We start from the raw sequence: 24,060 nt of genomic DNA, 5'->3' as shown, positions 1-24,060 counted from the left end.
ACTGTGGAGAGACCTTTTGAATGTTCTGACTGCACGAAGAGCTCTAAATGCAGATACAAATTGTGAAGACATCGACACACTCACGTTAGGGAGAGGCCGTTCACCTGCTCCCTGTGTAAGAAGAGATTTACTCGGTCATCACACCTGCTGAGACACCAGCGAGTTCACTCTGATAAGAGACCTCTGAAATGTTCTGACTGTGAAAAGGGCTCTAAAACAAATGATCTGAAACACCAACACACTGACACTGGGGAGAGACTGTTCACCTGCTCCATGTGTGGGAAGGGATTCACAAATTCATCTGACCTTCTGAGACATCAACTTGTTCACACTATTGAGTGATCTTTTAATGCAGTAACTTTGAGAAGAGCTTTAAAAGCAGAAATGAACTGCTGACACATCAACTCACGCACATTGTGGAGAGACTGTTCACCTGCTCCGTGTGTGGGAAGGGATTCACTCAGTCATCACATGTGCTGAGACACCAGCGAGTTCACAAGTGACTGCAGGGGTTGGATTCTGCAGTTAATCACATCCAGGATTGAACTACGGTGTTTCGAGTCAGGAAGAACAACGTGTAAGGATTAACCCATTAACAGATAGAATTTAGTATAATTATAATCAATAGTAGAAGTAGAACAAAATGTACTGTGAATCTATGTATCTATAAATGTAAACTGTACTGTGTATTAATATAGAATGAACCATGTAACGTGTATTCAATAAGAAAGTGCTGGTGGGCCGAGAAGGATGCATGATGGTTATTATAGTCAAGTTTGCAGTTAAAACTAAAAGGATGCTGACAACAGTAAAGTGGGAATGAACAGACCTAAGGGAGGAATGTGCTGTGATAGCATAATGTCTAAAAGACATGTAGATGAAGGGACTGAAGGTTCATTAAATCAAGGTGTCTCTCAGGCATAAAATGCATGATGTGGAGATGCCGGTGATGGACTGGGGTTGACAATTGTAAACAATTTTACAACACCAAGTTATAGTCCAGCAATTTTATTTTAAATTCACAAGCTTTCGGAGATTTTCTCCTTCCTCAGGCAAATGTTTCAAGATCTCCTTGAAGCCTACGCATTTATACATATTGAACAATAATAAATGGTGTTTACAGACTGCCCCTGCAACTGCCCGTTGCCAAGGCAATCACCGTGTTCAGACAGAGAGGTGTTACCTGCAGAACCTCCGAATACACATTCAATAAAAAAACAAACAGGGAAAAAAAAACAGAGAAAAAAAAACACAGAGAGAGGCAGAAACATCCGGAAGGCAGAGAGAGCCAGCAAATGACACATTATATTAAAAACAGATAACATTTGTTCGCTGGTGGGGTAACGTGTAGCGTGACATGAACCCAAGATCCCGGTTGAGGCCGTCCTCATGGGTGCGGAACTTGGCTATCAATTTCTGCTCGACGATTTTGCGTTGTCGTGTGTCTCGAAGGCCGCCTTGGAGTACGCTTACCCGAAGGTCGGTGGATGAATGTCCATGACTGCTGAAGTGTTCCCCGACTGGGAGGGAACCCTCCTGTTTGGCGATTGTTGCGCGGTGTCCGTTCATCCGTTGTCGCAGCGTCTGCATGGTCTCGCCAATGTACCATGCTCTGGGGCATCCTTTCCTGCAACGTATGAGGTAGACAACGTTGGCTGAGTCACAGGAGTATGAACCATGCACCTGGTGGGTGGTGTCATCTCGTGTGATGGTGGTATCTGTGTCGATGATCTGGCATGTCTTGCAGAGGTTACCGTGGCAGGGTTGTGTGGCGTCGTGGACGCTGTTCTCTTGAAAGCTAGGTAGTTTGCTGCGAACGATGGTCTGTTTGAGGTTGGGTGGCTGTTTAAAGGCGAGTAGTGGAGGTGTGGGGATGGCCATAGCGAGGTGTTTGTCCTCATTGATGACATGTTGAAGGCTGCGGAGAACATGGCGTAGTTTCTCCGCTCCGGGGAAGTACTGGACGACAAAGGGTACTCTGTTGGTTGCGTCCCGTGTTAGTCTCCTGAGGAGGTCTATGCGATTTTTTGCTGTGGCCCGTCGGAACTGTCGATCGATGAGTCGAGCGTCATATCCCGTTCTTACTAGGGCGTCTTTCAGCGTCTGTAGGTGTCCATCGCGTTCCTCCTCGTCTGAGCAGACCCTGTGTATTCGCAGGGCCTGTCCATAGGGGATGGCCTCTTTGACGTGGTTAGGGTGGAAGCTGGAAAAGTGGAGCATCGTGAGGTTGTCCGTGGGCTTGCGGTAGAGTGAGGTGCTGAGGTGCCCGTCTTTGATGGAGATTCGTGTGTCCAAGAAAGAAACTGATTCTGAGGAGTAGTCCATGGTGAGCTTGATGGTGGGATGGAACTTGTTGATGTTATCGTGTAGTCTCTTTAGTGATTCCTTGCCGTGGGTCCATAGAAAGAAAATGTCGTCGATGTATCTGGTGTATAGTGTTGGTTGGAGGTCTTGTGCAGTGAAGAAGTCCTGCTCGAACTTGTGCATGAAAATGTTGGCGTATTGGGGTGCGAATTTGGTCCCCATGGCTGTTCCGTGTGTTTGGGTAAAGAACTGGTTATCGAAGGTGAAGACATTGTGATCCAGGATGAAGCGGATGAGTTGTAGGATGGCTTCCGGAGATTGGCTGTTGTTGGTGTTGAGTATTGATGCTGTCGCAGCGATGCCGTCATCGTGGGGGATACTGGTGTATAGTGCCGAGACGTCCATCGTGGTGAGAAGTGTTCCTGGTTCAACTGGTCCGTGGGTACTGAGTTTTTGTAGGAAGTCTGTAGTGTCACGACAGAAGCTGGGGGTTCCCTGTACGATGGGTTTCAGGATGCCCTCGATGTATCCAGAGAGGTTCTCACACAGGGTTCCGTTGCCTGATACGATGGGACGTCCGGGTGTGTTGGCTTTGTGTATCTTTGGGAGGCAGTAGAAGTCTCCCACGCGGGGATTACGTGGGATGAGAATGCGTAGGATGCTTTGAAGGTCTGGATCGAAGGTCTTGATCAGTTTGTTGAGCTGGTGGGTGTGTTCTTTGGTCGGATCTGCGGGTAACCGTCTGTAGTGTTCCTGGTTGTCCAGTTGTCGGTATGCTTCTTTGCAATAGTCTGTTCTGTTCTGTATGACTATGGCTCCTCCTTTGTCCGCTGGTTTGATGACGATGTTGCGGTTGGTCTTGAGAGCGTTGATGGCGTTGCGTTGTGCTCGGGTGACATTCTGGACTGTCTTCTGAGTGCGGCTGATGAATCTGGCATTGACGCATTTCCTGACAGCTTGAGCATACATGTCCAGCTGAGGGCAGCGACCCTCCGGAGGAGTCCAGTTTGACTCTTTCCTCTTCGGTTGCTGTACCGCGGATCCCTCTGTCTGCTGTTCCGGATCGTCGATTGTCTCATTGGGTTCGCTGCTGAAATCTTGGGGTTTGTGGTAGAATTCCCGGAGCCTCATTCTCCTGATGAATTCCTCTGTGTCCGCCGCGAGACTAGTGGGGTCCATTTTGGTAGTGGGGCAGAAATTGAGCCCTCGGCTGAGAACTTCGATTTCGTCTGGTTGAAGGGTGTGGTCGGATAAATTGACAATAGACTTCCCTGTGGTTGCAACCGTGGTACCAGGGGAAGCTTGGTCGTTGCTGGTGGTGATGCCGAGTTTCTCAAGCTTCCTGCTCTTGGTTTTCATGTAGGCAGCGTAGTTCCGTTGCCTCGTCTGTTTGGCGGTATAACGTAGCTGGTCTGCTGTGTCCTGAGTACAGGTTGAGAGTATGGACTCTATCTTGGTTTCGAGGTTGTGGCGTCTGCTGTAGAGTTGGTGTATGAGATGGTTGCGGAGTGTGCGAGAGGTACGGCGGCAGAGTCTCTCAGCGTAATCCGAGTTGTATGTGGACTTGAGTGGGTTCGTGATCTGGAGTCCTTTCGGGATCTTGTCTGCTTTCTTGCAGCTCTGTAAAAACTTGATGTCTGTGTCTAAATGCGCGATCTTCTTGGATATCCTTTCCACTGTGAGCCGGCAGTTTGTGGTGTCGATGGTAGTCATGATGTGGAGATGCCGGTGATGGACTGGGGTTGACAATTGTAAACAATTTTACAACACCAAGTTATAGTCCAGCAATTTTATTTTAAATTCACAAGCTTTCGGAGATTTTCTCCTTCCTCAGGCAAATGTTTCAAGATCTCCTTGAAGCCTACGCATTTATACATATTGAACAATAATAAATGGTGTTTACAGACTGCCCCTGCAACTGCCCGTTGCCAAGGCAATCACCGTGTTCAGACAGAGAGGTGTTACCTGCAGAACCTCCGAATACACATTCAATAAAAAAACAAACAGGGAAAAAAAAACAGAGAAAAAAAAACACAGAGAGAGGCAGAAACATCCGGAAGGCAGAGAGAGCCAGCAAATGACACATTATATTAAAAACAGATAACATTTGTTCGCTGGTGGGGTAACGTGTAGCGTGACATGAACCCAAGATCCCGGTTGAGGCCGTCCTCATGGGTGCGGAACTTGGCTATCAATTTCTGCTCGACGATTTTGCGTTGTCGTGTGTCTCGAAGGCCGCCTTGGAGTACGCTTACCCGAAGGTCGGTGGATGAATGTCCATGACTGCTGAAGTGTTCCCCGACTGGGAGGGAACCCTCCTGTTTGGCGATTGTTGCGCGGTGTCCGTTCATCCGTTGTCGCAGCGTCTGCATGGTCTCGCCAATGTACCATGCTCTGGGGCATCCTTTCCTGCAACGTATGAGGTAGACAACGTTGGCTGAGTCACAGGAGTATGAACCATGCACCTGGTGGGTGGTGTCATCTCGTGTGATGGTGGTATCTGTGTCGATGATCTGGCATGTCTTGCAGAGGTTACCGTGGCAGGGTTGTGTGGCGTCGTGGACGCTGTTCTCTTGAAAGCTAGGTAGTTTGCTGCGAACGATGGTCTGTTTGAGGTTGGGTGGCTGTTTAAAGGCGAGTAGTGGAGGTGTGGGGATGGCCATAGCGAGGTGTTTGTCCTCATTGATGACATGTTGAAGGCTGCGGAGAACATGGCGTAGTTTCTCCGCTCCGGGGAAGTACTGGACGACAAAGGGTACAGTGAGTGGGGGATAGTTACATAATATAAATGGATTATTTCTCCAGTAAAATGCAGTGAGTGGGGCATAGTTACATAATATAAATTGATTATTTCTCCAGTAAAATGCAGTGAGTGGGGGATAGTTACATAATATAAATTGATTATTTCTCCAGTAAAATGCAGAGTGGAGTGCACACCCACCACGGGTGGCCTCATAAAATGAGGACAATCAGTTCTTCTTTCCTTGGTTAGAGGGTTTTGTGATCTGGGGATTTAGTTCAGTGATAGAGCGCATGTTTTGCATGTGTTGAGGTCCTGGGTTCAACTCTTAGCATCTTCCTAAATAATTTTTCACCAGAATTACCCACGGAAAGTTGAATGACGCTTTTTGAGCTCAGCGAGTTCCAACTTCTGAGGCTCCACAAGCATTAAATTGTCCCGGAGCGGGACTTCATCTCTCGGTCCCCTCAACAGCTCAACTCAAAGCAGCCGCCGACTGAGGGGAATGTGTGACGGTGCAATATCGAGCGAGCAGTCCCAGCTCTTGTTCCTGTTTGACGCTCTGTCATTCTTCCATCTCACTTTATGATTCAGAGGTTGGATTTCAGCCTTGTCACTGACCATTAGCGATTGGGTTTTTTTATTTCCGCAGATTTTTTTTGGAAAGTTCAAAGTAAAGAGGAGCAGAAACCCCGTGAACTGAAGCAGAGGTTGAACATTGTGAACACGCGGGACCGCTGGGCATCTCGATGTCCTGGAGAGACGGAGCAGAAAGCTCACGGCTTCACTTCTAAAGTGTCTGCTTGTTTATTTCTCAGGTACCTTTTGACCCGTGGGGATGTAGCTCAGTGGAAGAGCGCATGCTTTGCATGTATGAGATCCCGGGTTCAATCCCCGGCATCTCCAAACAAGTTACATTTCAAATTTTAGATTCAACTGTGAGAATATCATCTGAGATTCGCCTCACATTTACACACAAGGAGAGACAAGAGTTTCTTCATCCTCGCGAAAAACCGAACGCTCCGCACAGAATATAATTCAATGCGAGAGCGCCCACGGTGTTTCAATGGCTCCCATCTCATGGTTGAACAGCTTGCCCAGTGATAGATTATTTCCAGTTTCACAGATCGGGGGGAAGCAGCGGACCGGCGTTCCGACCACAAAGAGGGAAGAATAGTCTGGATGTTGGGAGCTTCTTCTTTTCCCAGAGAGGAGTGAGCATCTGGAATGTATTCCCGGCTGGTGCGGTGGGTGCTGACTCTGTCTGGTGCGGTGGGTGCTGACCCTCTCTGGTGTGGTGGGTTCTGACCCTCTCTGGTGCGGTGGGTGCTGACCCTCTCTGGTGAGGGGGGTGCTGACTCTCTCTGGTGCGGTGGGTGCTGACTCTCTCTGGTGCGGTGGGTGCTGACTCTGACTCTCTCTGGTGCGGTGGGTGCTGACTCTGACTCTCTCTGGTGCGGTGGGCGCTGACTCTGACTCTCTCTGGTGCGGTGGGCGCTGACTCTGACTCTCTTTGGTGTGGTAAGTGCTGACTCTCTCCCTGCCTTCTCGAGGGATCTGGACCGGTTCTTGACTGGGGCAGAGATCGCATCATATGGAAGGTGAGTGGTTTTACAGTTAACCTACGCATGGTCAGTGTGATCCACTGGACTCGATTCGATAGCCTGAGGGAGTCGGGGAGGAATTTCCCAGAATTTCCCCTCCTGATTGGCCCTGGATTTTTTTCTGGTTTGTAACCGCTCCCAGGAGATTCCATGTTCCCGGTGGGTGGGGCTGGTGGTGTGTGTAGGAAGTGTCCAGTCACGATGCTCCAGGCATGTGGGGCAGGATTGATGAACGAGCTGGTCTTTTCCTGCCCGTCATGTCCGTCTGTAACCCCAGATCGTCAAGGTGTTTTTCGTGAAGTGATCTTTAAACACAAAACCCTCACCTGGGACAAGTCCTGTGTCCGTCTATAGTGAAATGAGACTCAATGCTGTCTGTGCCTCACCTTGTCCTCCTCCTTTTACATTATTGTATTGTCCGTTTGGTTAAGATGAAAATAAAAATTATCCGCTCTGGGCTCCTCCAGTCTCTCTGTGTTTCTCTCTCCTGCTAAACTGACTGACTGTCAGATAATAGTAACTGGTGTCCTCTCCATCCCGTTCTCAACACCCAGACACGACTAGTTACTGAATAAATTCAACACTCACAGACAGTCCAGTGTCAGACAGTTACAGACGGTTTCTCTCCACCTTTCCTTACAGGACTGGCGAATGATGAATGCCCCGTCAGACCGGCTGATATACAGTAAAAGGGACAGTGACCGTCTCACCAATAGCACCGGAGGTTTGTTCACAGACACAGAATCAGTCTTTCCCTTTCTATCAGTGTGTCTATATTATGCTCAGTAACAGTATCCCGCCTCCTTGTACAGCACTAGGGAGAGAGAAAGACAGACAGAGAGAGACACAGACAAACAAACACAGTATCAGAATTACACTTCCCATCAGTATGTCCGTTTCACACTCAGTAACAATATTCCACCTTCATGTACAGCGCTAGAGAGAGATAAAAACAGACAGGCACAGTATCAGAATTACACTTCCTATCAGTGTCTCTGTATCACTCTCAGGAACAGTATCCCACCTTCATAATCTGTACAAAAGAGAGAGAGAGAAACTGACCTGTAATGTCCCGTTTTCACCCAGTAACAAATTGGAAAATATTTCATTCCAATTGCTATTCCAAGGTGGAGTGACAGAAGATGCAGTCTCATCTCTCACTGATATTATTTCAGAGACAGACACATTATTAATCCCACTCTCAGGGACAGTGTCACACATTTAACCCTCTCTTGCATGTTGTCCCCTCTGCAATCTTGCAGCTCAGGGCCGTTCTGTATTACTCTCAGTGACCGAGAGTTTCACTCCGATTGAAATAAACTGGGACTGTTGCTGCCTGATATTAATCCTACACGGTCCCAGCAAATACACCAACTCCCACTTTCCTCCCCCGTTTCTCCAGGATTGGTTTGAGGAATCCTCCCTCCAGTTTCGGAGTCAAACGTTACTTTATCAGTAAGGGAGCCAAGAATGAACAGAACCCATTGGCTCATTCCACAGCCGCTCACTTTATCTCTGAAAGACTCTTTCCCATCAAAAGAGCCCGAGAGAAACAGCAGGGATGGAAACCTCGAGTTTAATAGTTGGAGATTATAAAGTCAGTCTGGATTCCAGCGTTAGGCACTGGTGGAATCCCATCTGTTTCCCATTCTGGTGCCTGTTCCTGCACTGCCTGTGGAGCCCATTCCCTCTGACCTTTCCCCCAGACCCACTTCCTTTGCTCAGACAGGCGGGAATGGAGAGATCACGGCCCCCGGGGGAAGGGAGCAAAGAGCAGCCTCGTTACAGCAGCTCATCACTCCGGGACCGTGTCCGCAGATGGGCTCAGAGATCGGCATTGAGTCCGGGGGAAGGGCAGGGGGAGTCCGGGGGCTGTTTGTAAGAGGCGGAGTGGATCAGGAACTGGTCCCGGAACATGGAGTGAGAGGGGGGAAGGGAGAGGTCATTCTCGGGCTGTGTGTGGACAGGGTGTGTCCAGGGGAAGGGAGAGAGAATGGGAAGAACCTGCTATTAAAACCATTGCTGCTTTCACTCCCCAAACCAGGAGTGAATGGTCCTGGTTTAGTTCCAGTCTCACCCTGTTTATTGTTCTTGGACAGTGAAGAGTGGAAACAGAGCCGGACAGTAAGGATGTGGGGAGTTATACAAAGAGCATCTATTGCAGGCACCAGGTGAGAAGTGTGAAGGACACAATTTAAACAGCGGCTGTTATGTTTCGGTTGAACGGTTAGTCCCATGGGAGAGGGGATTAGAAACCTGACCTGGACAAAGGTCCCTGCCCCATCGGGTAGTCCCATTCATGAATCAGTGCAGGGGTTGGGTTGTGTCTGGATGTCACTAAATTGTTGTAAAATAGCCCAACACACCTGGTGTGCAGAAGCTGAGTGCTGCAGTGGAGTCAGACACTGACACTGTTTGTATCACTGGTTTTCATTTGTGGATATTCAAAATGATCATTAGAGATATTAAACTGATCTCTATTCTATTTTCAACCTCGCTGTTTCTTCAGTTACAAGAGATAATTTTTCTTTCTACAGGCGAATCCTTGAATGATCCAGAATGAATGTGATGTTTCCTCCACCCAAGGCACAAGGAGGAGTGCAGCCAGCTCCTTCTCACACACAGGAGGTACATTATCACCCACCGAGCACAGAGACACAGACAGGTCATCAGTTCCACAGTCTCAGACAGTAGAAGTAGTCAGTCCCACACTGATCCCAAGTTCCAGAGACACACTTTCAATCCAACATTCAAACAGAGCGGGTGAGGCAGACTCTGTTCCATTTGCCCCTAACTCTGTCCCGCTGACAGGCAGATACAAAAATCCCAGTCCAAAATCACACTCTCAGATTGAAAGGCACTGTGTCAATCTCACAATCGGGCAACATAGCTACGAATTAAATACCAGAGAGAAATCACACATGGTATCCGATTGAAAGGGACAGAATGAATCCCAATAATGTACCTGAGATTCCAATTGAATACTATCCCAGAACTCTCTCACACATGACTTTAATACATGAAATATCCATTCGAAAAGTGAACCATTTGCTACAAATTGCAAACAAATCCAAACCTCATGTACAGTATCGATTGAGAAATACTGAAAGATAGTAAACCTGAGAAACAAATTAGATACCTGTTCAGAATGCACTCGTAGAATGAAATTTAAAGATAGAGTATCAATTCTATTAGTGCAGACTGAGATACACATTATATACCAGTCCAAAAATCTCATACAATATTAGACTGAAAGATACAGTATCAATTCCATTTCTACAGACTGATCTACACATTACAAACCAATTCAAAAATGTCACCTTATCAGTTTGAAAGATTCATTATCATCCACAATCGTACTCACAGAGATACAGATTTAATAGTGGTCCAAAAAGCACACAAATTATCTGATTAAAACCTCCAACATTAAATCCTAAAGTTCGTCCATATTTACAAATTAAATAAGGAGTAAAACTCTTCAAACATTAAGATATTAAAGCTGAAGTATTGAACGCAATAATGTAATCTGAGAGAATAATTATGTACAGATACAGAATGAAACTCACATTCAGATACAGTACCAGAGACACACAGACACAGAATGAATCCAACACTCACAGATGCAGAAGGAATCCCAAACTCACATACAGTACTAGAGACTGACAGACACAGAGTTAATCCCACACTCTCATCAAGTACCAGGGACTGATAGGTACAGTATGAATCCCACACTAACATGCAGTATGAGTAACTGCATATTTAGGATGAATTCAACTCCCACATACAGTACTGGGGACTGTATATAAAGAATGAGTCCCACACTCACATGGAGAAACAGAGACTGACAGATACCGAAAGAATCCCACACTAACACACAGTATGAGAGACTGCCTATAAAGAATGAATCACAAACTCTCACACACACTGCTGACAAGACAGAGAATGAATCCCAAACTCACACACAGTATCAGTGAGTGACAGATACAGAATGAATCCCACACTAACATACAGTACCAGAGACTGACAGACACAAAATGAATCCCACACTCACACACAGTACCAGAGACTGAGAGATACAGAATGAATCCCACTAAACTATCAGGGAATAAGCACAGACCAGGGATCAGGGCCTTTACCCAGTAAACCATCAGAGAATCAGCACAGACCAGGGATCAGGGCCTTTCCCCAGTAAACTATCAGAGAATCAGCACAGACCAGGGATCAGGGCCTTTCCCCAGTAAACTATCAGAGAGTCAGCACAGACCAGGGATCAGGGCCTTTACCCAGTAAACTATCAGAGAATCAGCACAGACCAGGGATCAGGGCCTTTCACCTGTCTGAGAGAACATTGTATCACAGATCACATTCTGATTTACAGCCGTGCATAACAGATGTTTGTAGCTGCGATCGCCGAGTGGTTAAGGCGTTGGACTCGGAATCCCCTGGGGATTTCCTGCGTACGTTCGAATCCTCCTCGCAGCGCGACTTCTTAAAGTTATGTTTACTGCTCAAATAACGATGAACTGGAGTTGACGAACCGCATTCCCTCTCTGAGAGAGACTCTCCAGCGCGGCTCATGCTTTTAATTCGGAGCCCAATGGTCTCTTGCAAAATTGCAAGACACGTGAAGGAATCTCTCCCAAGCTCCATCTTAAATTCTGCCCGTTCGCAGAACTTGACATTGATCCTATTTCTTCCTATACTTTGATCCCACCTTGTCTCTGTCTCTTGACTCTCCGTGTTTTTCCCTCATGGACTTCTCAGGCTTCGTTGAACGGCCACGGATGATCGAACCTGGAACACCGGCAGTGAAGGGTAAAGATGGAAAGACTGAGACGGGGGGAGTGGCGAGAGGGTGGATTTGGAATTCCTGAGTGACCGCACTGTGAATTTTCCAGATCTGCTTGGAGCACCAATCCCTTCAATTCATCACTTACAGGGACAATTCGATACCCGGTTTCTTTTCCCTGAGCTTGGCGAGATCTTAAAAATTGAAAGCGACCAATATCAGAGCGAACCTCGTCACCGACATGATCACAGATACAGAGCGGCCACACTCTGCTTCAGTGAGGGGAAAACCCAGAGCGGTTTCAAGGTTGAATGTAATTGGAAGCAAAGCTCGTTCAATGAAAGTGCAGGTCATTGAGGTGCCTTTAAAGTCCTGATTGTTTGAACTGAATTTCTTTCAAAAGCGCTTGAGATTCAGGTGGAGTGATTTGGGGACTCCTTTTCCCTCTTCGCAAAACTTTGAACCGCAGATCAAGATCCAAAGTCCAGGGCTAAATTAGGGTTTCTCCAGGGTATGAAACATCGAATCAAGAATTATACCCCGACCTCAACGAGCCCAGAAACAAGAACGTGTCACGGACACATTCTATGAGAGGGCTGTCTGTATGATGAAAAGGCATTTTTGAAGAGACCTCCTGATCAGTTCCGTGTTGGATCCTGAACAAAACACAGCACTGTGTGCTTCTCAAATTCACTAAACACCACGAATTACACAAAGGCACCGCTGGGAGTTGAACCCAGGATCTCCTGTTTACTGGACAGGTGCTTTAACCAACTAAGCCACAGTGCCAATTCATGGTACTGTTTCCCACCTCCTCTCATTAATATCTATCAGCTACACGTCACATTCTGTTGGGGGTTCAGACTGTTTGATCTTTGTCTATTTCGCTTGCCCGTTTCCCTGTGAATCCCGATACTGACTGCGTTTCAGGCTGTGTTTATCTTTCTGTGTCCATCAGTGCTTTGATACACGGATGAATATTTGTGCTTGTGTTTGTTTGTTACTTTAAATAAATTAGGGATGGACAATTCTCGCTCTGACACTGAAGAACTAATTGAGCAAATTTCACAGTGAAGTGTTGTTTATTGTGGTGCTGAAACTAAAAAAAATCGTAAAAGGTGCAAAGAGGGAAAACGAGAAAAACTTGTGAATGAAATTAAGGACAACTTTCAAGGTTTTTACACGTATATTAAGAGAAAGAAGGGTGACGAAGAGTAATGTGGGCCCCTTAAAGACAGATGGAGGTGATATTGTAATTGAAAATCAGGAAATGGCAGACTTGCCAAATCCTCACAGAAAAGCATGAGGATAATAAACCAGAGACACGAGGAAAACTGAAAATAAATCAAGGGGATTCAGTGTAAGTAAAATAATGGTATTGGAGAAAACAATTAGACTAAAGATAGACAAATCTCCAGGGCCTGATGTTTACCATCCCAGGGGACTAAGGGGAATAGGTGAGGAAATTGTACATGCTTTAGTCATGATCGTTCAAAACTCTCTTGATTCAGGAATTGTTCCATGGATTGAAAAAATTCAAATATCATTCCATTAATTAGGAAGGGTAGGAGAGATAAAACAGGAAATTATAGACCTATTAGTCTGACGTCTGTTGTGGGGAAGTTACCAGAATCTGTTATTGGGGAAAGAATGACTGAGCACTTGGATAAACATGAATTGATCAGAGAGAGCCAGCATGGATTTGTAAAGTGTAAGTCAAGTCCAACGAAAATAGATGAACTTTTTGAAGATGTAACTAACGTGGTAAATAATGGAGTGTCTATGGGGGTTATGTGTATATTGACTTCCAGAGGCATTCGTTAAGGTTTAACATCAGAGACTATTCTCATTTCTGTTGACATGTGGAATTCAAAGCAACCCATTGACATGGGGAGGGAGTTGGTTTGGAGGTAGGAGACAGAGAGTAGGGTTAATGGGTATGTACTCAAATTGACAGGATTTGATTAGTGGTGTCCCCCAGGGATCTGTATAAATGAGGCAGATAAAGGAATAGAGAGCGGTATATCCAGGTTTGTTGACGACACCAAGTTAGGAGGCACAGTGAGTAGTGTAGATGGGAGCATAAAGTTGTAAAAGGAAATTGATAGATTCAGTGAGTTGGTAAAACTGTGTCAGATGGAGCTTACATAGAATTACATCGAATGTACATCACAGAAACAGGCAATTCGGCCCAACTAGACTATACCGGTGTTTATGCTGCAGACGAGCCTCCTCCAACCCCTCTTCATCGAACTCGATGAGCAAACCCGAATATTCCTTTCTCCTCCATGTGTTTATCTCACTTCACCGTAAATGCATCCATGATATTCGCCTTAACTACTCCGTGTGGGAGAGAGCTGCACATTCTAACGCCTCTCTGGATAAATATGTTTCTCTTGAATGCCAGATTGGATTTATTGATGACTATTATATTCATGGCCCTAAGTTCTGACGTCCCCACTCCCAACAGTACAAACACCTTATCTACATCTGACCTATCAAACCCTTGCATAATCTTAAAGTCCTGTATCAGGTCACCCTCAGCCTTCTCTTTTCTATACAAAAGAGCCCCAGACTGTTCAAAGTTTCAATCTGGGGAAGTGTGAGGCCATCCACTTTGGCCCGAAGCAAGGTAAATCAGAGTATTTTCGAAATGGTGAGAAGCCAGGAACTGTGGGTGAGCAGAGATACTTCGGGAAATCAGGAAGAGTTGGCAGACAGGTGCAAAAAATAATTAAAATGGCTAATGGAATGTCGGCCTTTATCTCAAGGGAACTGGAATTCAAAAGGGTGGAAGTTATGTTAGAATTCTATAAACTCTGCTAAGGCCACATTTAGAGTACGGCATTCAGTCCTGGGCACCAGACCTCAGGAAGGATATATTGGCCTTGCAGGAGGTGCAGCGCAGAAAGACCAGAATGATACCGGGGCTAAAATGGTTACATTATGAGGACAGGTTGCGTGGACAAGGTTTGTATTTCCTCGTGTATAGAGGATTAAGTGGTGATGTAATTCAGGTGTTGAAGGTGATTCAATGATCCAATGGTGGGTGTGTGAGTTGGTGCTGAATCGGTCCCCTTCAGTGAAGAGAGGGTCAGCGGGCGCCTGACAGACACGGCTCGGAACGGGACTCGCTTCTCTCCGACGGCAGCGGCTGGTTTAGAGAGATCTCTCTGTCTGCTGCTGTTACTCCGCCTCCCGCACTCTGGGAGAACCGCGGAGGTCGGTCCTCATTTTTCTCTTATGGATCCGGCTCCATCCGTTTACTGTTGACGGGAGTGCGTCTGATACCAAGTCAGTCAGAAGCGGGTGCAAATCACAACATAGGCACAGGCCCAAGGACTGGGGACTGGTTTGATATTGGGTCCTTTTTAAGGGCTAGGCTGTAGAATGTTTGTATAATAATAATGATCAGAATTAACTTTGATACAATGAAGTTTTTTTCAGTTATTTCCCATTTCCACCCTCAACAGTTTTATACAGTTACAGGTAACAATGTTTGAGGGATGTGATGTCCAGTGTTGGTGGAATCAGTGTAATTTAACTTGATACATTGAAGAATCTCTTGTCTATCCCAGGCTCTTACCTTAAGTTTAGACCCTCACCTGGTTTAAAATCGGTCACTCACTGATATAAATAAACCAGTAACAATCCCGAAACCTCAGCGGGGATATTTGTTCCGATACTTAATGACGGTCCCAATTTCCACTGAAATTCTCAATCAGCAAATCCCAGAGGCTGTTTCGGGTTTGACAAACTGTGAAACAGATTGTTTTAAAAGCCGGAAAGAGGGAAAAACTGGTGGTTGATATGAAGTGTTATACATTATCTCTTTCTGTTTCAGATTTACAATTTCTCTTTGTGTGTTACTCAAAGGAGAGGCTATAACGGAGCCCAGTGACTGGGTCACGAGCTGCACTGAGTCATTGGCCTGTGTTACAGACCGGCTCGTTGGACCTGCTCATTTCGTGAACTCGCTGGTGTCTCAGCACGTGTGATGACTGAGTGAATCCCTTCCCACACACGGAGCAGGTGAACAGTCTCTCAACCAATGGGCATGCGTTGATGTGTCAGCAGTTCATTTCTGCTTTTAAAGCTCTTCTCACAGTCACTGCATTAAAAGGTCACTCAATAGTGTCAACAAGTTAATGTTTCAGAAGGTGGGATGATCGAGTGAATCTCTTCCCACACACGGAGCAGGTGAACAGTCTCTCCCCAGTGTGAGTGCGTCGATGTCTCAGCAGTTCGTTTCTGATTTTAAATCTCTTCCCACAGTCAGAACATTTAAAGGTCTCTCAGTGTGAACTCGCTGGTGTTTCAGCAGGGAGGATGACCAAGCGAATCCCTTCCCACACACTGAGCAGGTGAACGGCCTCTCCCCAGTGTGAGTGCGTTGGTGTGTCAGCAGATTAAATTTGCTTTTATACCTCTTCTCACAGTCAGAACATTTAAAAGGTCTCTCATCGGAGTGAACTCGCTGGTGTCTCAGCAGGTTGGATGGCCGAGTGAATCTCATCCCACACAAGGTGCAGGTGAACGGCCTCTCCCCAGTGTGAACTCGCTGGTGTTTCAGCAGGGTTGATGACCCAGCGAATCCCTTCCCATACACAGAGCAGGAGAACGGCCTCTCCCCAGTGTGGGTGCGTTGGTGTGTCAGCAGATTAAATTTGCTTTTAAACCTCTTCTCACAGTCAGAACATTTAAAAGGTCTCTCATCGGAGTGAACTCGCTGGTGTCTCAGCAGGATGAATGACCGAGTGAATCTCATCCCACACAAGGAGCAGGTGAACGGCCTCTCCCCAGTGTGAACTCGCTGGTGTTTCAGCAGGTTGGATGACTGAGTGAATCTCTTCCCACACACGGTGCAGATGAACGGTCTCTCCCCAGTGTGAGTGCGTTGGTGTCTCAGCAGTTCAATTTTGCTTTTAAACCTCTTCTCACAGTCAGAACACTTAAAAGATCTCTCATCAGAGTGAACTCGCTGGTGTCTCAGCAGGATGAAAGACTGAGTGAATCTCTTCCCACACAAGGAGCAGGTGAACGGCCTCTCCCCAGTGTGGGTACGTTGGTGTATCAGCAGATTAATTTTGCTTTTAAACCTCTTCTCACAGTCAGAACATTTAAAAGGTCTCTCATCAGAGTGAACTCGCTGGTGTGTCAGCAGGATGGATGACCGAGTGAATCTCTTCCCACACAAGGAGCAGGTGAATGGCCTCTCCCCAGTGTGAACTCGCTGGTGTGTCAGCAGGATGGACGACTGAGTGAATCTCTTCCCACACACGGTGCAGATGAACGGTCTCTCCCCAGTGTGAGTGCGTTGGTGTCTCAGCAGTTCAATTTTGCTTTTAAATCTCTTCTCACAGTCAGAACATTTAAAAGACCTCTCCCCAGCGTGAACTCGCTGGTGTGTCAGAAGCTCAGATGACCAAGTGAATCCCTTCCCACACACAGAGCAGATGAACTGTCTCTCCCCAGTGTGAGTGCGTTGGTGTGACAGCAGATTACTTTTGCTTTGAAACCTCTTCTCACAGTCAGAACATTTAAAAGGTCTCTCATCAGAGTGAAGTCGCTGGTGTGTCAGCAGGGTGGATGACCGAGTGTATCCCTTCCCGCACACAGAGCAGGTGAACGGCCTCTCCCCAGTGTGAACTCGCTGGTGTGTCAGGAGGAGGGATGACTGAGTGAATCCCTTCCCACACACGGAGCAGGTGAACGGCCTCTCCCCAGTGTGAACTCGCTGGTGTGTCAGGAGGAGGGATGACTGAGTGAATCCCTTCCCACACACGGAGCAGGTGAACGGCCTCACCCCAGTGTGGGTACATTGGTGTGTCAGCAGGTTCCTTTTGCATTTAAACCTCTTCTCACAGTCAGAACATTTAAAAGGTCTCTCCCCAGTGTGAACTCGCTGGTGTGTCTGGAGGCTGGATGAAATAGTGAATCCCTTCCCACACACGGAGCAGGTGAACGGCCTCTCCCCAGTGTGGGTACGTTGGTGCATCAGCAGATTAATTTTGCTTTTAAACCTCATCTCACAGTCAGAACATTTAAAAGGTCTCTCATCAGAGTGAACTCGCTGGTGTGTCAGCAGGGTGGATGAATGAGCGAATCCCTTCCCACACACGGAGCAGGTGAACGGCCTCTCCCCAGTGTGACTGTGTTGATGAATTTCCAGCCTGGACGGGTAATTGAATCCCTTCCCACAGTCCCCACATTTCCACGGTTTCTCCATGGTCTGGGTGTCCTTGTGTCTCTCCAGGTTGATGATCAGTTGAAGCCTCGTCCACACACAGAACACGTGGACGGTTTCTCCCCGCTGTGAATGGTGTGATGTTTTTTCTGGCTGTGTAACTGGTTAAAGCTCTTTCCACAGTCAGTGCACTAGAACACTCTCACTCGGGTGTGTGTGTCTCGGTGCTTTTCCACTCACACTGATGTCTAAAATCATCTCCCACAGACAGAACAGACAAACATTTCTCCTTCCACATTCAAAGGTCGATGATATTCAGGTCCTGATGAATCGAGTGACTCTGTCAGATCTTGACGTGATCTTTGGTTTGAGTTTCCCTCTGCAAATCCTCCCCTGTAAAAGTAGTTTATAAAAGTTATCACTGTAACTACAGGATAGAAATTCAGATCAGATAACTTTACTTTCTATGGAACATTATTTCCTCGCTCATTCCTCAAAGCTATAAATCCCCGTCCCACACACTCTCCCTCCTCCCTGTGCTGAAATCCAAACCCATCGCATCATCTTTCAGTGGCCCTAAACCATAAGTGAAAGGGTGTGAGAGAGAGAGTGAGTGTGAGAGGGTGTGAGAGAGTGTGAGTACAGTAGTGGGCTGGGTGTGGAGAATGAAGTGGGGCAGGTGGAGCATGTTTCAGTGGGGCAGCAGTGATCATAATCTCATTTGGTTTAGAACAGTTATGGAAAAGGACAGGGGACAGTCAAATGTGAAAATTCTTAACTGGAGGAGGGCTAATTCCAGTGAGTTAAAAAGGGATCTTGTCCAGGTGGATTGGTATCAAAAATTGGCAGGCAGAACAGTAATTGAACAGTGGGAGGCCTTCAAGGAGGAGTGGGTTTGGGTACAGAGTAGACAGATTCCCACGAGGTGGAAAGGAACAGCATCCAAAGCGAGAGCTCCCTGGATGACTAAAGGTATAGAGATCACCATTTCTCCTTCATTTACAGACGTCCCCTGACCGATCACCATTTCTCCTTCATTTATAGACGCTCCCTGACCGATCACCATTTCTCCTTCATTTGCAGACGCTCCCTGACCTATCACCATTTCTCCTTCATTTACAGACGCTCCCTGACCGATCACCATTTCTCCTTCATTTACAGACGCTCCCTGACCGATCACCATTTCTCCTTCATTTACAGACGCTCCCTGACCGATCACCATTTCTCCTTCATTTACAGACGCTCCCTGACCGATCACCATTTCTCCTTCATTTACAGACGCTCCCTGACCGATCACCATTTCTCCTTCATTTACAGACGCTCCCTGACCGATCACCATTTCTCCTTCATTTACAGACGCTCCCTGACCGATCCCCATTTCCCCTTCATTTCCCGGCGGGTAGTGAGGGGGGGATAATGTTCACTGTTTTATATTCGGGTCTGGGGCCGCACTCGGGGTTTGTAAAGCCTGAGCCTGGGCCTGAGCCCGGACCCGGGCCCCGGGGTTTATTGAGCCTCTTGCTCCGATCCTCTGACCTGCACCGAACGCGCTCCTCCCGCAGCCTCGACTGGCCGCGCATGCTCAGGACACACTGACCGATAATGAGTCACAACTGCGCCTGCGCACTGGGCTCCACTGATTCAGATAGGGCACAATCTGCACCGCGATGCATGCTGGGAGATGCAGCCGCCATTGATGATCTTAATACCAGGCCGAAAAACAAAGACATTGGAAGCATATAATTCAAGTGTTTAATTTATAATATAAATAATTCAATCGTTCAATTCATTTCATAAATAATTGAATAGTTCAATTCATTAAATAATCAATTGTTTAATTTATTACATAAACAATTAGTGTTTATTTATTATATAAAGGATTCAAGTGTTTAATTTATTGTAGAAATAATTCAATAGTTTAATTCATTATATAAATTTTCCTTCGTTTAATTTATTATATAAAGAATTCAATATTTAGTTGAATTATTTATATCATAAATTAAACACTTGAATGATTTGTCTAATAAATTAAACACGAGACTTCATTATATAATAAAGTAAACAATTTATTATGTGTAATGAATTAAACCTTTGAATTATTTATATAATCAATTAAACAATTCATTATGAAATTGTTTCATTCATTATGAATATAATGAATTAAACAATTGATTATTTATATAATAAATAACATTTTGAAATTCTTCATGCAATAAATTAAATAATGGATTATTAATATGATTAAATAAACACTTGAATCTTTCTATGATAAGTTACACCTTTGAATTAATTATATAATTTAAACACTTGACCTCTTTATATAATAATTTTAACACTTGGATTATTTATATAATAAACTAAACAATTGGTTATTTATATAATAAATGAAACAATTGGTTATTTATATAATAAATTAAACAATTGGTTATTTATATAATAAATTAAACAATTGATTTTTTTATATAATAAATGAAACACTTGAATTATTTATATAATGAATTAAACATGAATTATTTATATAATAAATTAAACAATTGAATTATTTAGAGAATCAAATAATCAGTTCAATCATTTATATAATAAATTAAACAATTGTTTTTTATATAATAAATTAGACATGCATTATTATATAATAAATTAAACACTTGTTTATTTGTATAATAATTTCATCAATTGAATTATTTAGATGCTTAATTTCTTATGAAAATAATTCAATAGTTTATTTTAACAACTGAAGTCGTTATGTAAGAAATTAAACAATTGATTATTTATATAATGAATTAAACTATTGAATTATTTATTTAATAAATAAAACCTTTCAATTATTTATATAATAAATTGAACTATTGAATTATTTAGATAATAAATGAAACAGTTGAATTATTTAAATAATAAATTAAACAAATGAACTATTTATGTCATAAATTATACACTTGAATGCTTCATTAATAAATTAAACACTTGTTTATTTGTATAATAAATTCACAAATTGAATTATTTATACAATAAATTAAACAACGGAGCTATTTATATATTATATAATTAAACTACTGAATTATTTATCAAATATATTAATCAATTTAATTATTCATATAATAAATTAAACAATTCAATAATTTACATAAAAAATTAAACACTTGAATTATTTATAATATATTAAACAATTGAATGATTTATATAATAAATTTAGCTATTGAATTTTTTATACAATAAATTAAACTCTTGGTTATTTATATAATAAATTAATCAATCGAATAATTTAAACTATTGAATTCTCTTTATAATAAATGAAACATTTGAAGTATTCATATAATAAATTAAACACTTGAAAACAATTTAATTATTGATATAATAAAATAAGCAATTCATTATTTATTGAGTGAATGAAACTATTGAGTTATTTATATTACATTTTAAACTTTTCAATTATTCATACAATAAATGAAGCCAGCTTGGACAAAATGGAGGCAAGCTCGGAGTCCGTCTTGGACAAAATGGCGGCCGGCATGGCCACCATCTTGGAAAAAATGGCAGCAAGCACGGCCGCCATCTTGGAAAACATGGCGGCAGGCGCGGCCGCCATCTTGGGCAAAATGGCGGCAAGCGCGGCCACAATCTTGGAAAAAATGGCAGCCGCCGCCATCTTGTCACATGGCGGCAAGAGGCCGACAGAGTGTCGCCAGTGATCCCGCAGTGACCCCAGAATGTCCCAGTGACCCCAGAGTGATGCCGGGGTCCCAGAGTGCACCCAGTCAGCCCAGAGTGAGGCCAGGGTGCAGCCGGGGATCCCAGAGCGATGCCACAGCGGCGGCCTTTGCGTTTGGGCCACCACAACAACCACCACCACAACTGTACTGTACGTGTACAGTACAGAGTGGGTAAAAGGGAACGATTCACTCCTGTCTGGTACTGTACGGTCCGTGTGTGTCTCAGTGTCAGCTCCTGTACATGTACAGCAGAGTGGGTAAAAGGGAACGATTCACTCCTGTCTGGTACTGTACGGTCCGTGTGTGTCTCAGTGTCAGCTCCTGTACATGTACAGCACACAGTGGGTAAAAGGAAACGATTCACTCCTGTCTGGTACTGTACGGTCCGTGTGTGTCTCAGTGTGAGCTCCTGTACATGTACAGCACACAGTGGGTAAAAGGGAACGATTCACTCCTGTCTGGTACTGTACGGCCCGTGTGTGCCTCAGTGTGAGCTCCTGTTCATGTCCAGCACACAGTGGGTAAAAGGGAACGATTCACTGAGAGATTGCAATGTTGAGTGTAACGGTTATTTGAGGGGTTCAGTCCCTAAACGGGCTGTGTTTTGACAGACACTTTTTGCAGTAAGGAGTTGAGTTTAGTTTAGGGAGGTGGGTACAATCCGTGTCTGGGACTCACTGGCCCTGTGAAATGTTGAATTTTGCTCACAATATGGTGTGTTTGGATTAATGGTGGACTCGGTTTAACTCCACTGGGCTGGATTGTTTTATAAATCTCTCATTGACTGGGTCTTTCAGACCAAGATGGGAGCTGCTTCTCTCTCTCTGTAAACACCCTGAGGCAGTGAAACACTCTCTGACAAACTGTTCACAGGAACCAACCCATCAGACATGGGGAATAGACAAATACCTGGGACTGGAAATGAGCCTCCCACCAACAGAGCAGAGAGAAGGAGGAAATCATCACACCTTCGAGATCTGGATCGGTTTGGTCTTTGGAGCAGGTTCTGGTTAATTTTACTGCTTTAAAGTTATGTTATGGGACCAGTGAGACTGAGACACACACACACACACACACACACACAGACTGTACAGTCAGGAGACACGTGTCCTTTGCACAGACATTGGGTTTGAATTGAGCTGAGCTGTGCCACAAATGAATATGGGATTAAAATCTCAAATTCCAATCAGTTTGCTCCCGAGCTTCCCCATGTGTCTGTGTGGTTCCATTACAATACAATTTCACATGGGGGCCCAAAATGGCTTCGGAATTAACACTATTTTTTTCTGAGTTGTCAGTGACCTTTTCAAAAATTAAACTTCAAACTAAGAAAACATTTGGAGGCTGTTTTCACATTTGGGCCCTCTGCGTGCTGCAGGACGCTTCCTGAAAGAGCTTTTAATTTCAATTAAGACCCCAGATATGTCACATTGTCAGCCTCTGAATAATAGTTTGATCCACTTTGTGTTATTTCTGAAAAGTTGCACTTGCAATGAACGAAGGGAGGAATTTGGGCTCGAACAGATGGTGATATTCTGTCGGACGGTCGGTACTGAGGGAGCGCTGCACTGTCAGACGGTCAGTGTGTGTCTCAGTGTCAGCTCCTGTACAATGTCCCAGTGATCCTCCAGTGTCTCCAGAATGTCCCAGTGATCCCCCAGTGTCCCCAGAATGTCCCAGTGTCCCCAGAATGTCCCAGTGATCCCCAGTGTCCCCAGAGTAACCTAAACATTACTCACGTGGCCCCCATCGGGTCCAGGCTGCGGTGAAGGTCTCAGTCAGTCAGTCCCCAGCCGAGAGAACGATTCTTGGCCCAGGATTCTTCCTCCTCCTCCTCCTTCTCACAAAATGTCTCTTTCTGGATCATCTCCTTGCAGCATTTCATCGAAAAGTTTCCTGAGGGGAGGGAGAGAGAGAGAGAGAGAGGGAATTGATTAAAATACAAAAGCAAGGGATTAAAAAGGCACAGCAAGAGCCCAGAACTCCCCCACACCCATTCCCACTCCCAGTTACACCAACAATCCCTCAGCACCAATACTGAGACACAAATCCCGATTACAAACAGAGAATCTAAAAAGAGAGAAAAGTTGGGAGAGAGACAGAGAGGGAGAAATACACTCAGGACAGGCTGAAGGACCCCGGCAGACTGAGAGATTGTCCCCGCCCCTGGGGAGGGTTTGGGACGAGACACACAGCCATCCCCTACCCCCGGGGAGCTCCCTGCTTCAGCCTTTGAGATATTAGACTGAATCTCAATGGGTCTCCCTCAGGGACTTGTCCATTCTCATGTTAATCCAGGGACAGCCCAGGGACAGGACTGGTTTGACCAGGAGACCTGTCTGTTGGAATGAGCCACATTTCAAGGACCTATTTTACTGATTTGAAACCCTCACAGCCTGTCTCTCCCTCACCCAAACCGAGTCCCCCCTCCACCCTCAGCCTGTATCTCCCTCTTCCCTCACCCCAAACCGAGTCCCCCCTCCACCCTCAGCCTGTCTCTCCCCTCTCCCCTCGTGACCCAAACACCCCAGGGACCTCCGACACATCCCACCCTGCCCGGCGTCCACATTTAAAGAACTAAAGTTGGGCGGAATCTGCTCCGAATACACAAGGGCTGCAGAGCTGGAATGGCTGCTGTTTCTCAGACAGTGTTTGACCATTTCATTCTCTCTGTGTGTTTACTGTAAAGAGCTGTGGAGGGAGCAGGGACTCCATCTCATTCCCACCTC

The 24,060-nt window shown here is 45.2% G+C and overlaps 1 protein-coding gene and 2 non-coding genes across 3 annotated transcripts in view; 1 reads left to right on the top strand and 2 right to left on the bottom strand.

The window, feature by feature from the left end:
* The first annotated feature begins 5,878 nt into the window (after positions 1–5,878).
* trnaa-ugc (transfer RNA alanine (anticodon UGC)) lies at positions 5,879–5,950 on the top strand. The gene has a single exon. It is a non-coding gene; the product is annotated as a tRNA-Ala (tRNA).
* A 6,202-nt stretch (positions 5,951–12,152) lies between these two features.
* On the bottom strand, positions 12,153–12,226 carry trnat-agu (transfer RNA threonine (anticodon AGU)). The gene has a single exon. It is a non-coding gene; the product is annotated as a tRNA-Thr (tRNA).
* A 2,628-nt stretch (positions 12,227–14,854) lies between these two features.
* LOC137319364 (zinc finger protein 268-like) overlaps positions 14,855–24,060 on the bottom strand; it is a 24,185-nt gene continuing 14,979 nt past the window's right edge. The window contains exons 3-4 of the mRNA XM_067981606.1: positions 23,071–23,227; positions 14,855–18,017 (exon numbers count right to left, since the gene is read on the bottom strand). Coding sequence (XP_067837707.1) covers positions 15,675–17,666 — 1,992 coding nt within the window. The 5' untranslated portion in view covers positions 17,667–18,017; positions 23,071–23,227 and the 3' untranslated portion in view covers positions 14,855–15,674. The remainder of the gene's footprint in view (positions 18,018–23,070; positions 23,228–24,060) is intronic.

The sequence above is a fragment of the Heptranchias perlo genome, unplaced genomic scaffold, assembly GCF_035084215.1.
Source record: "Heptranchias perlo isolate sHepPer1 unplaced genomic scaffold, sHepPer1.hap1 HAP1_SCAFFOLD_826, whole genome shotgun sequence".
Taxonomy (NCBI): Eukaryota; Metazoa; Chordata; class Chondrichthyes; order Hexanchiformes; family Hexanchidae; genus Heptranchias; species Heptranchias perlo.
The sequence above is the reverse complement of the archived record's forward strand: the minus strand, read 5'-3'. Positions and strand labels throughout refer to the sequence as shown.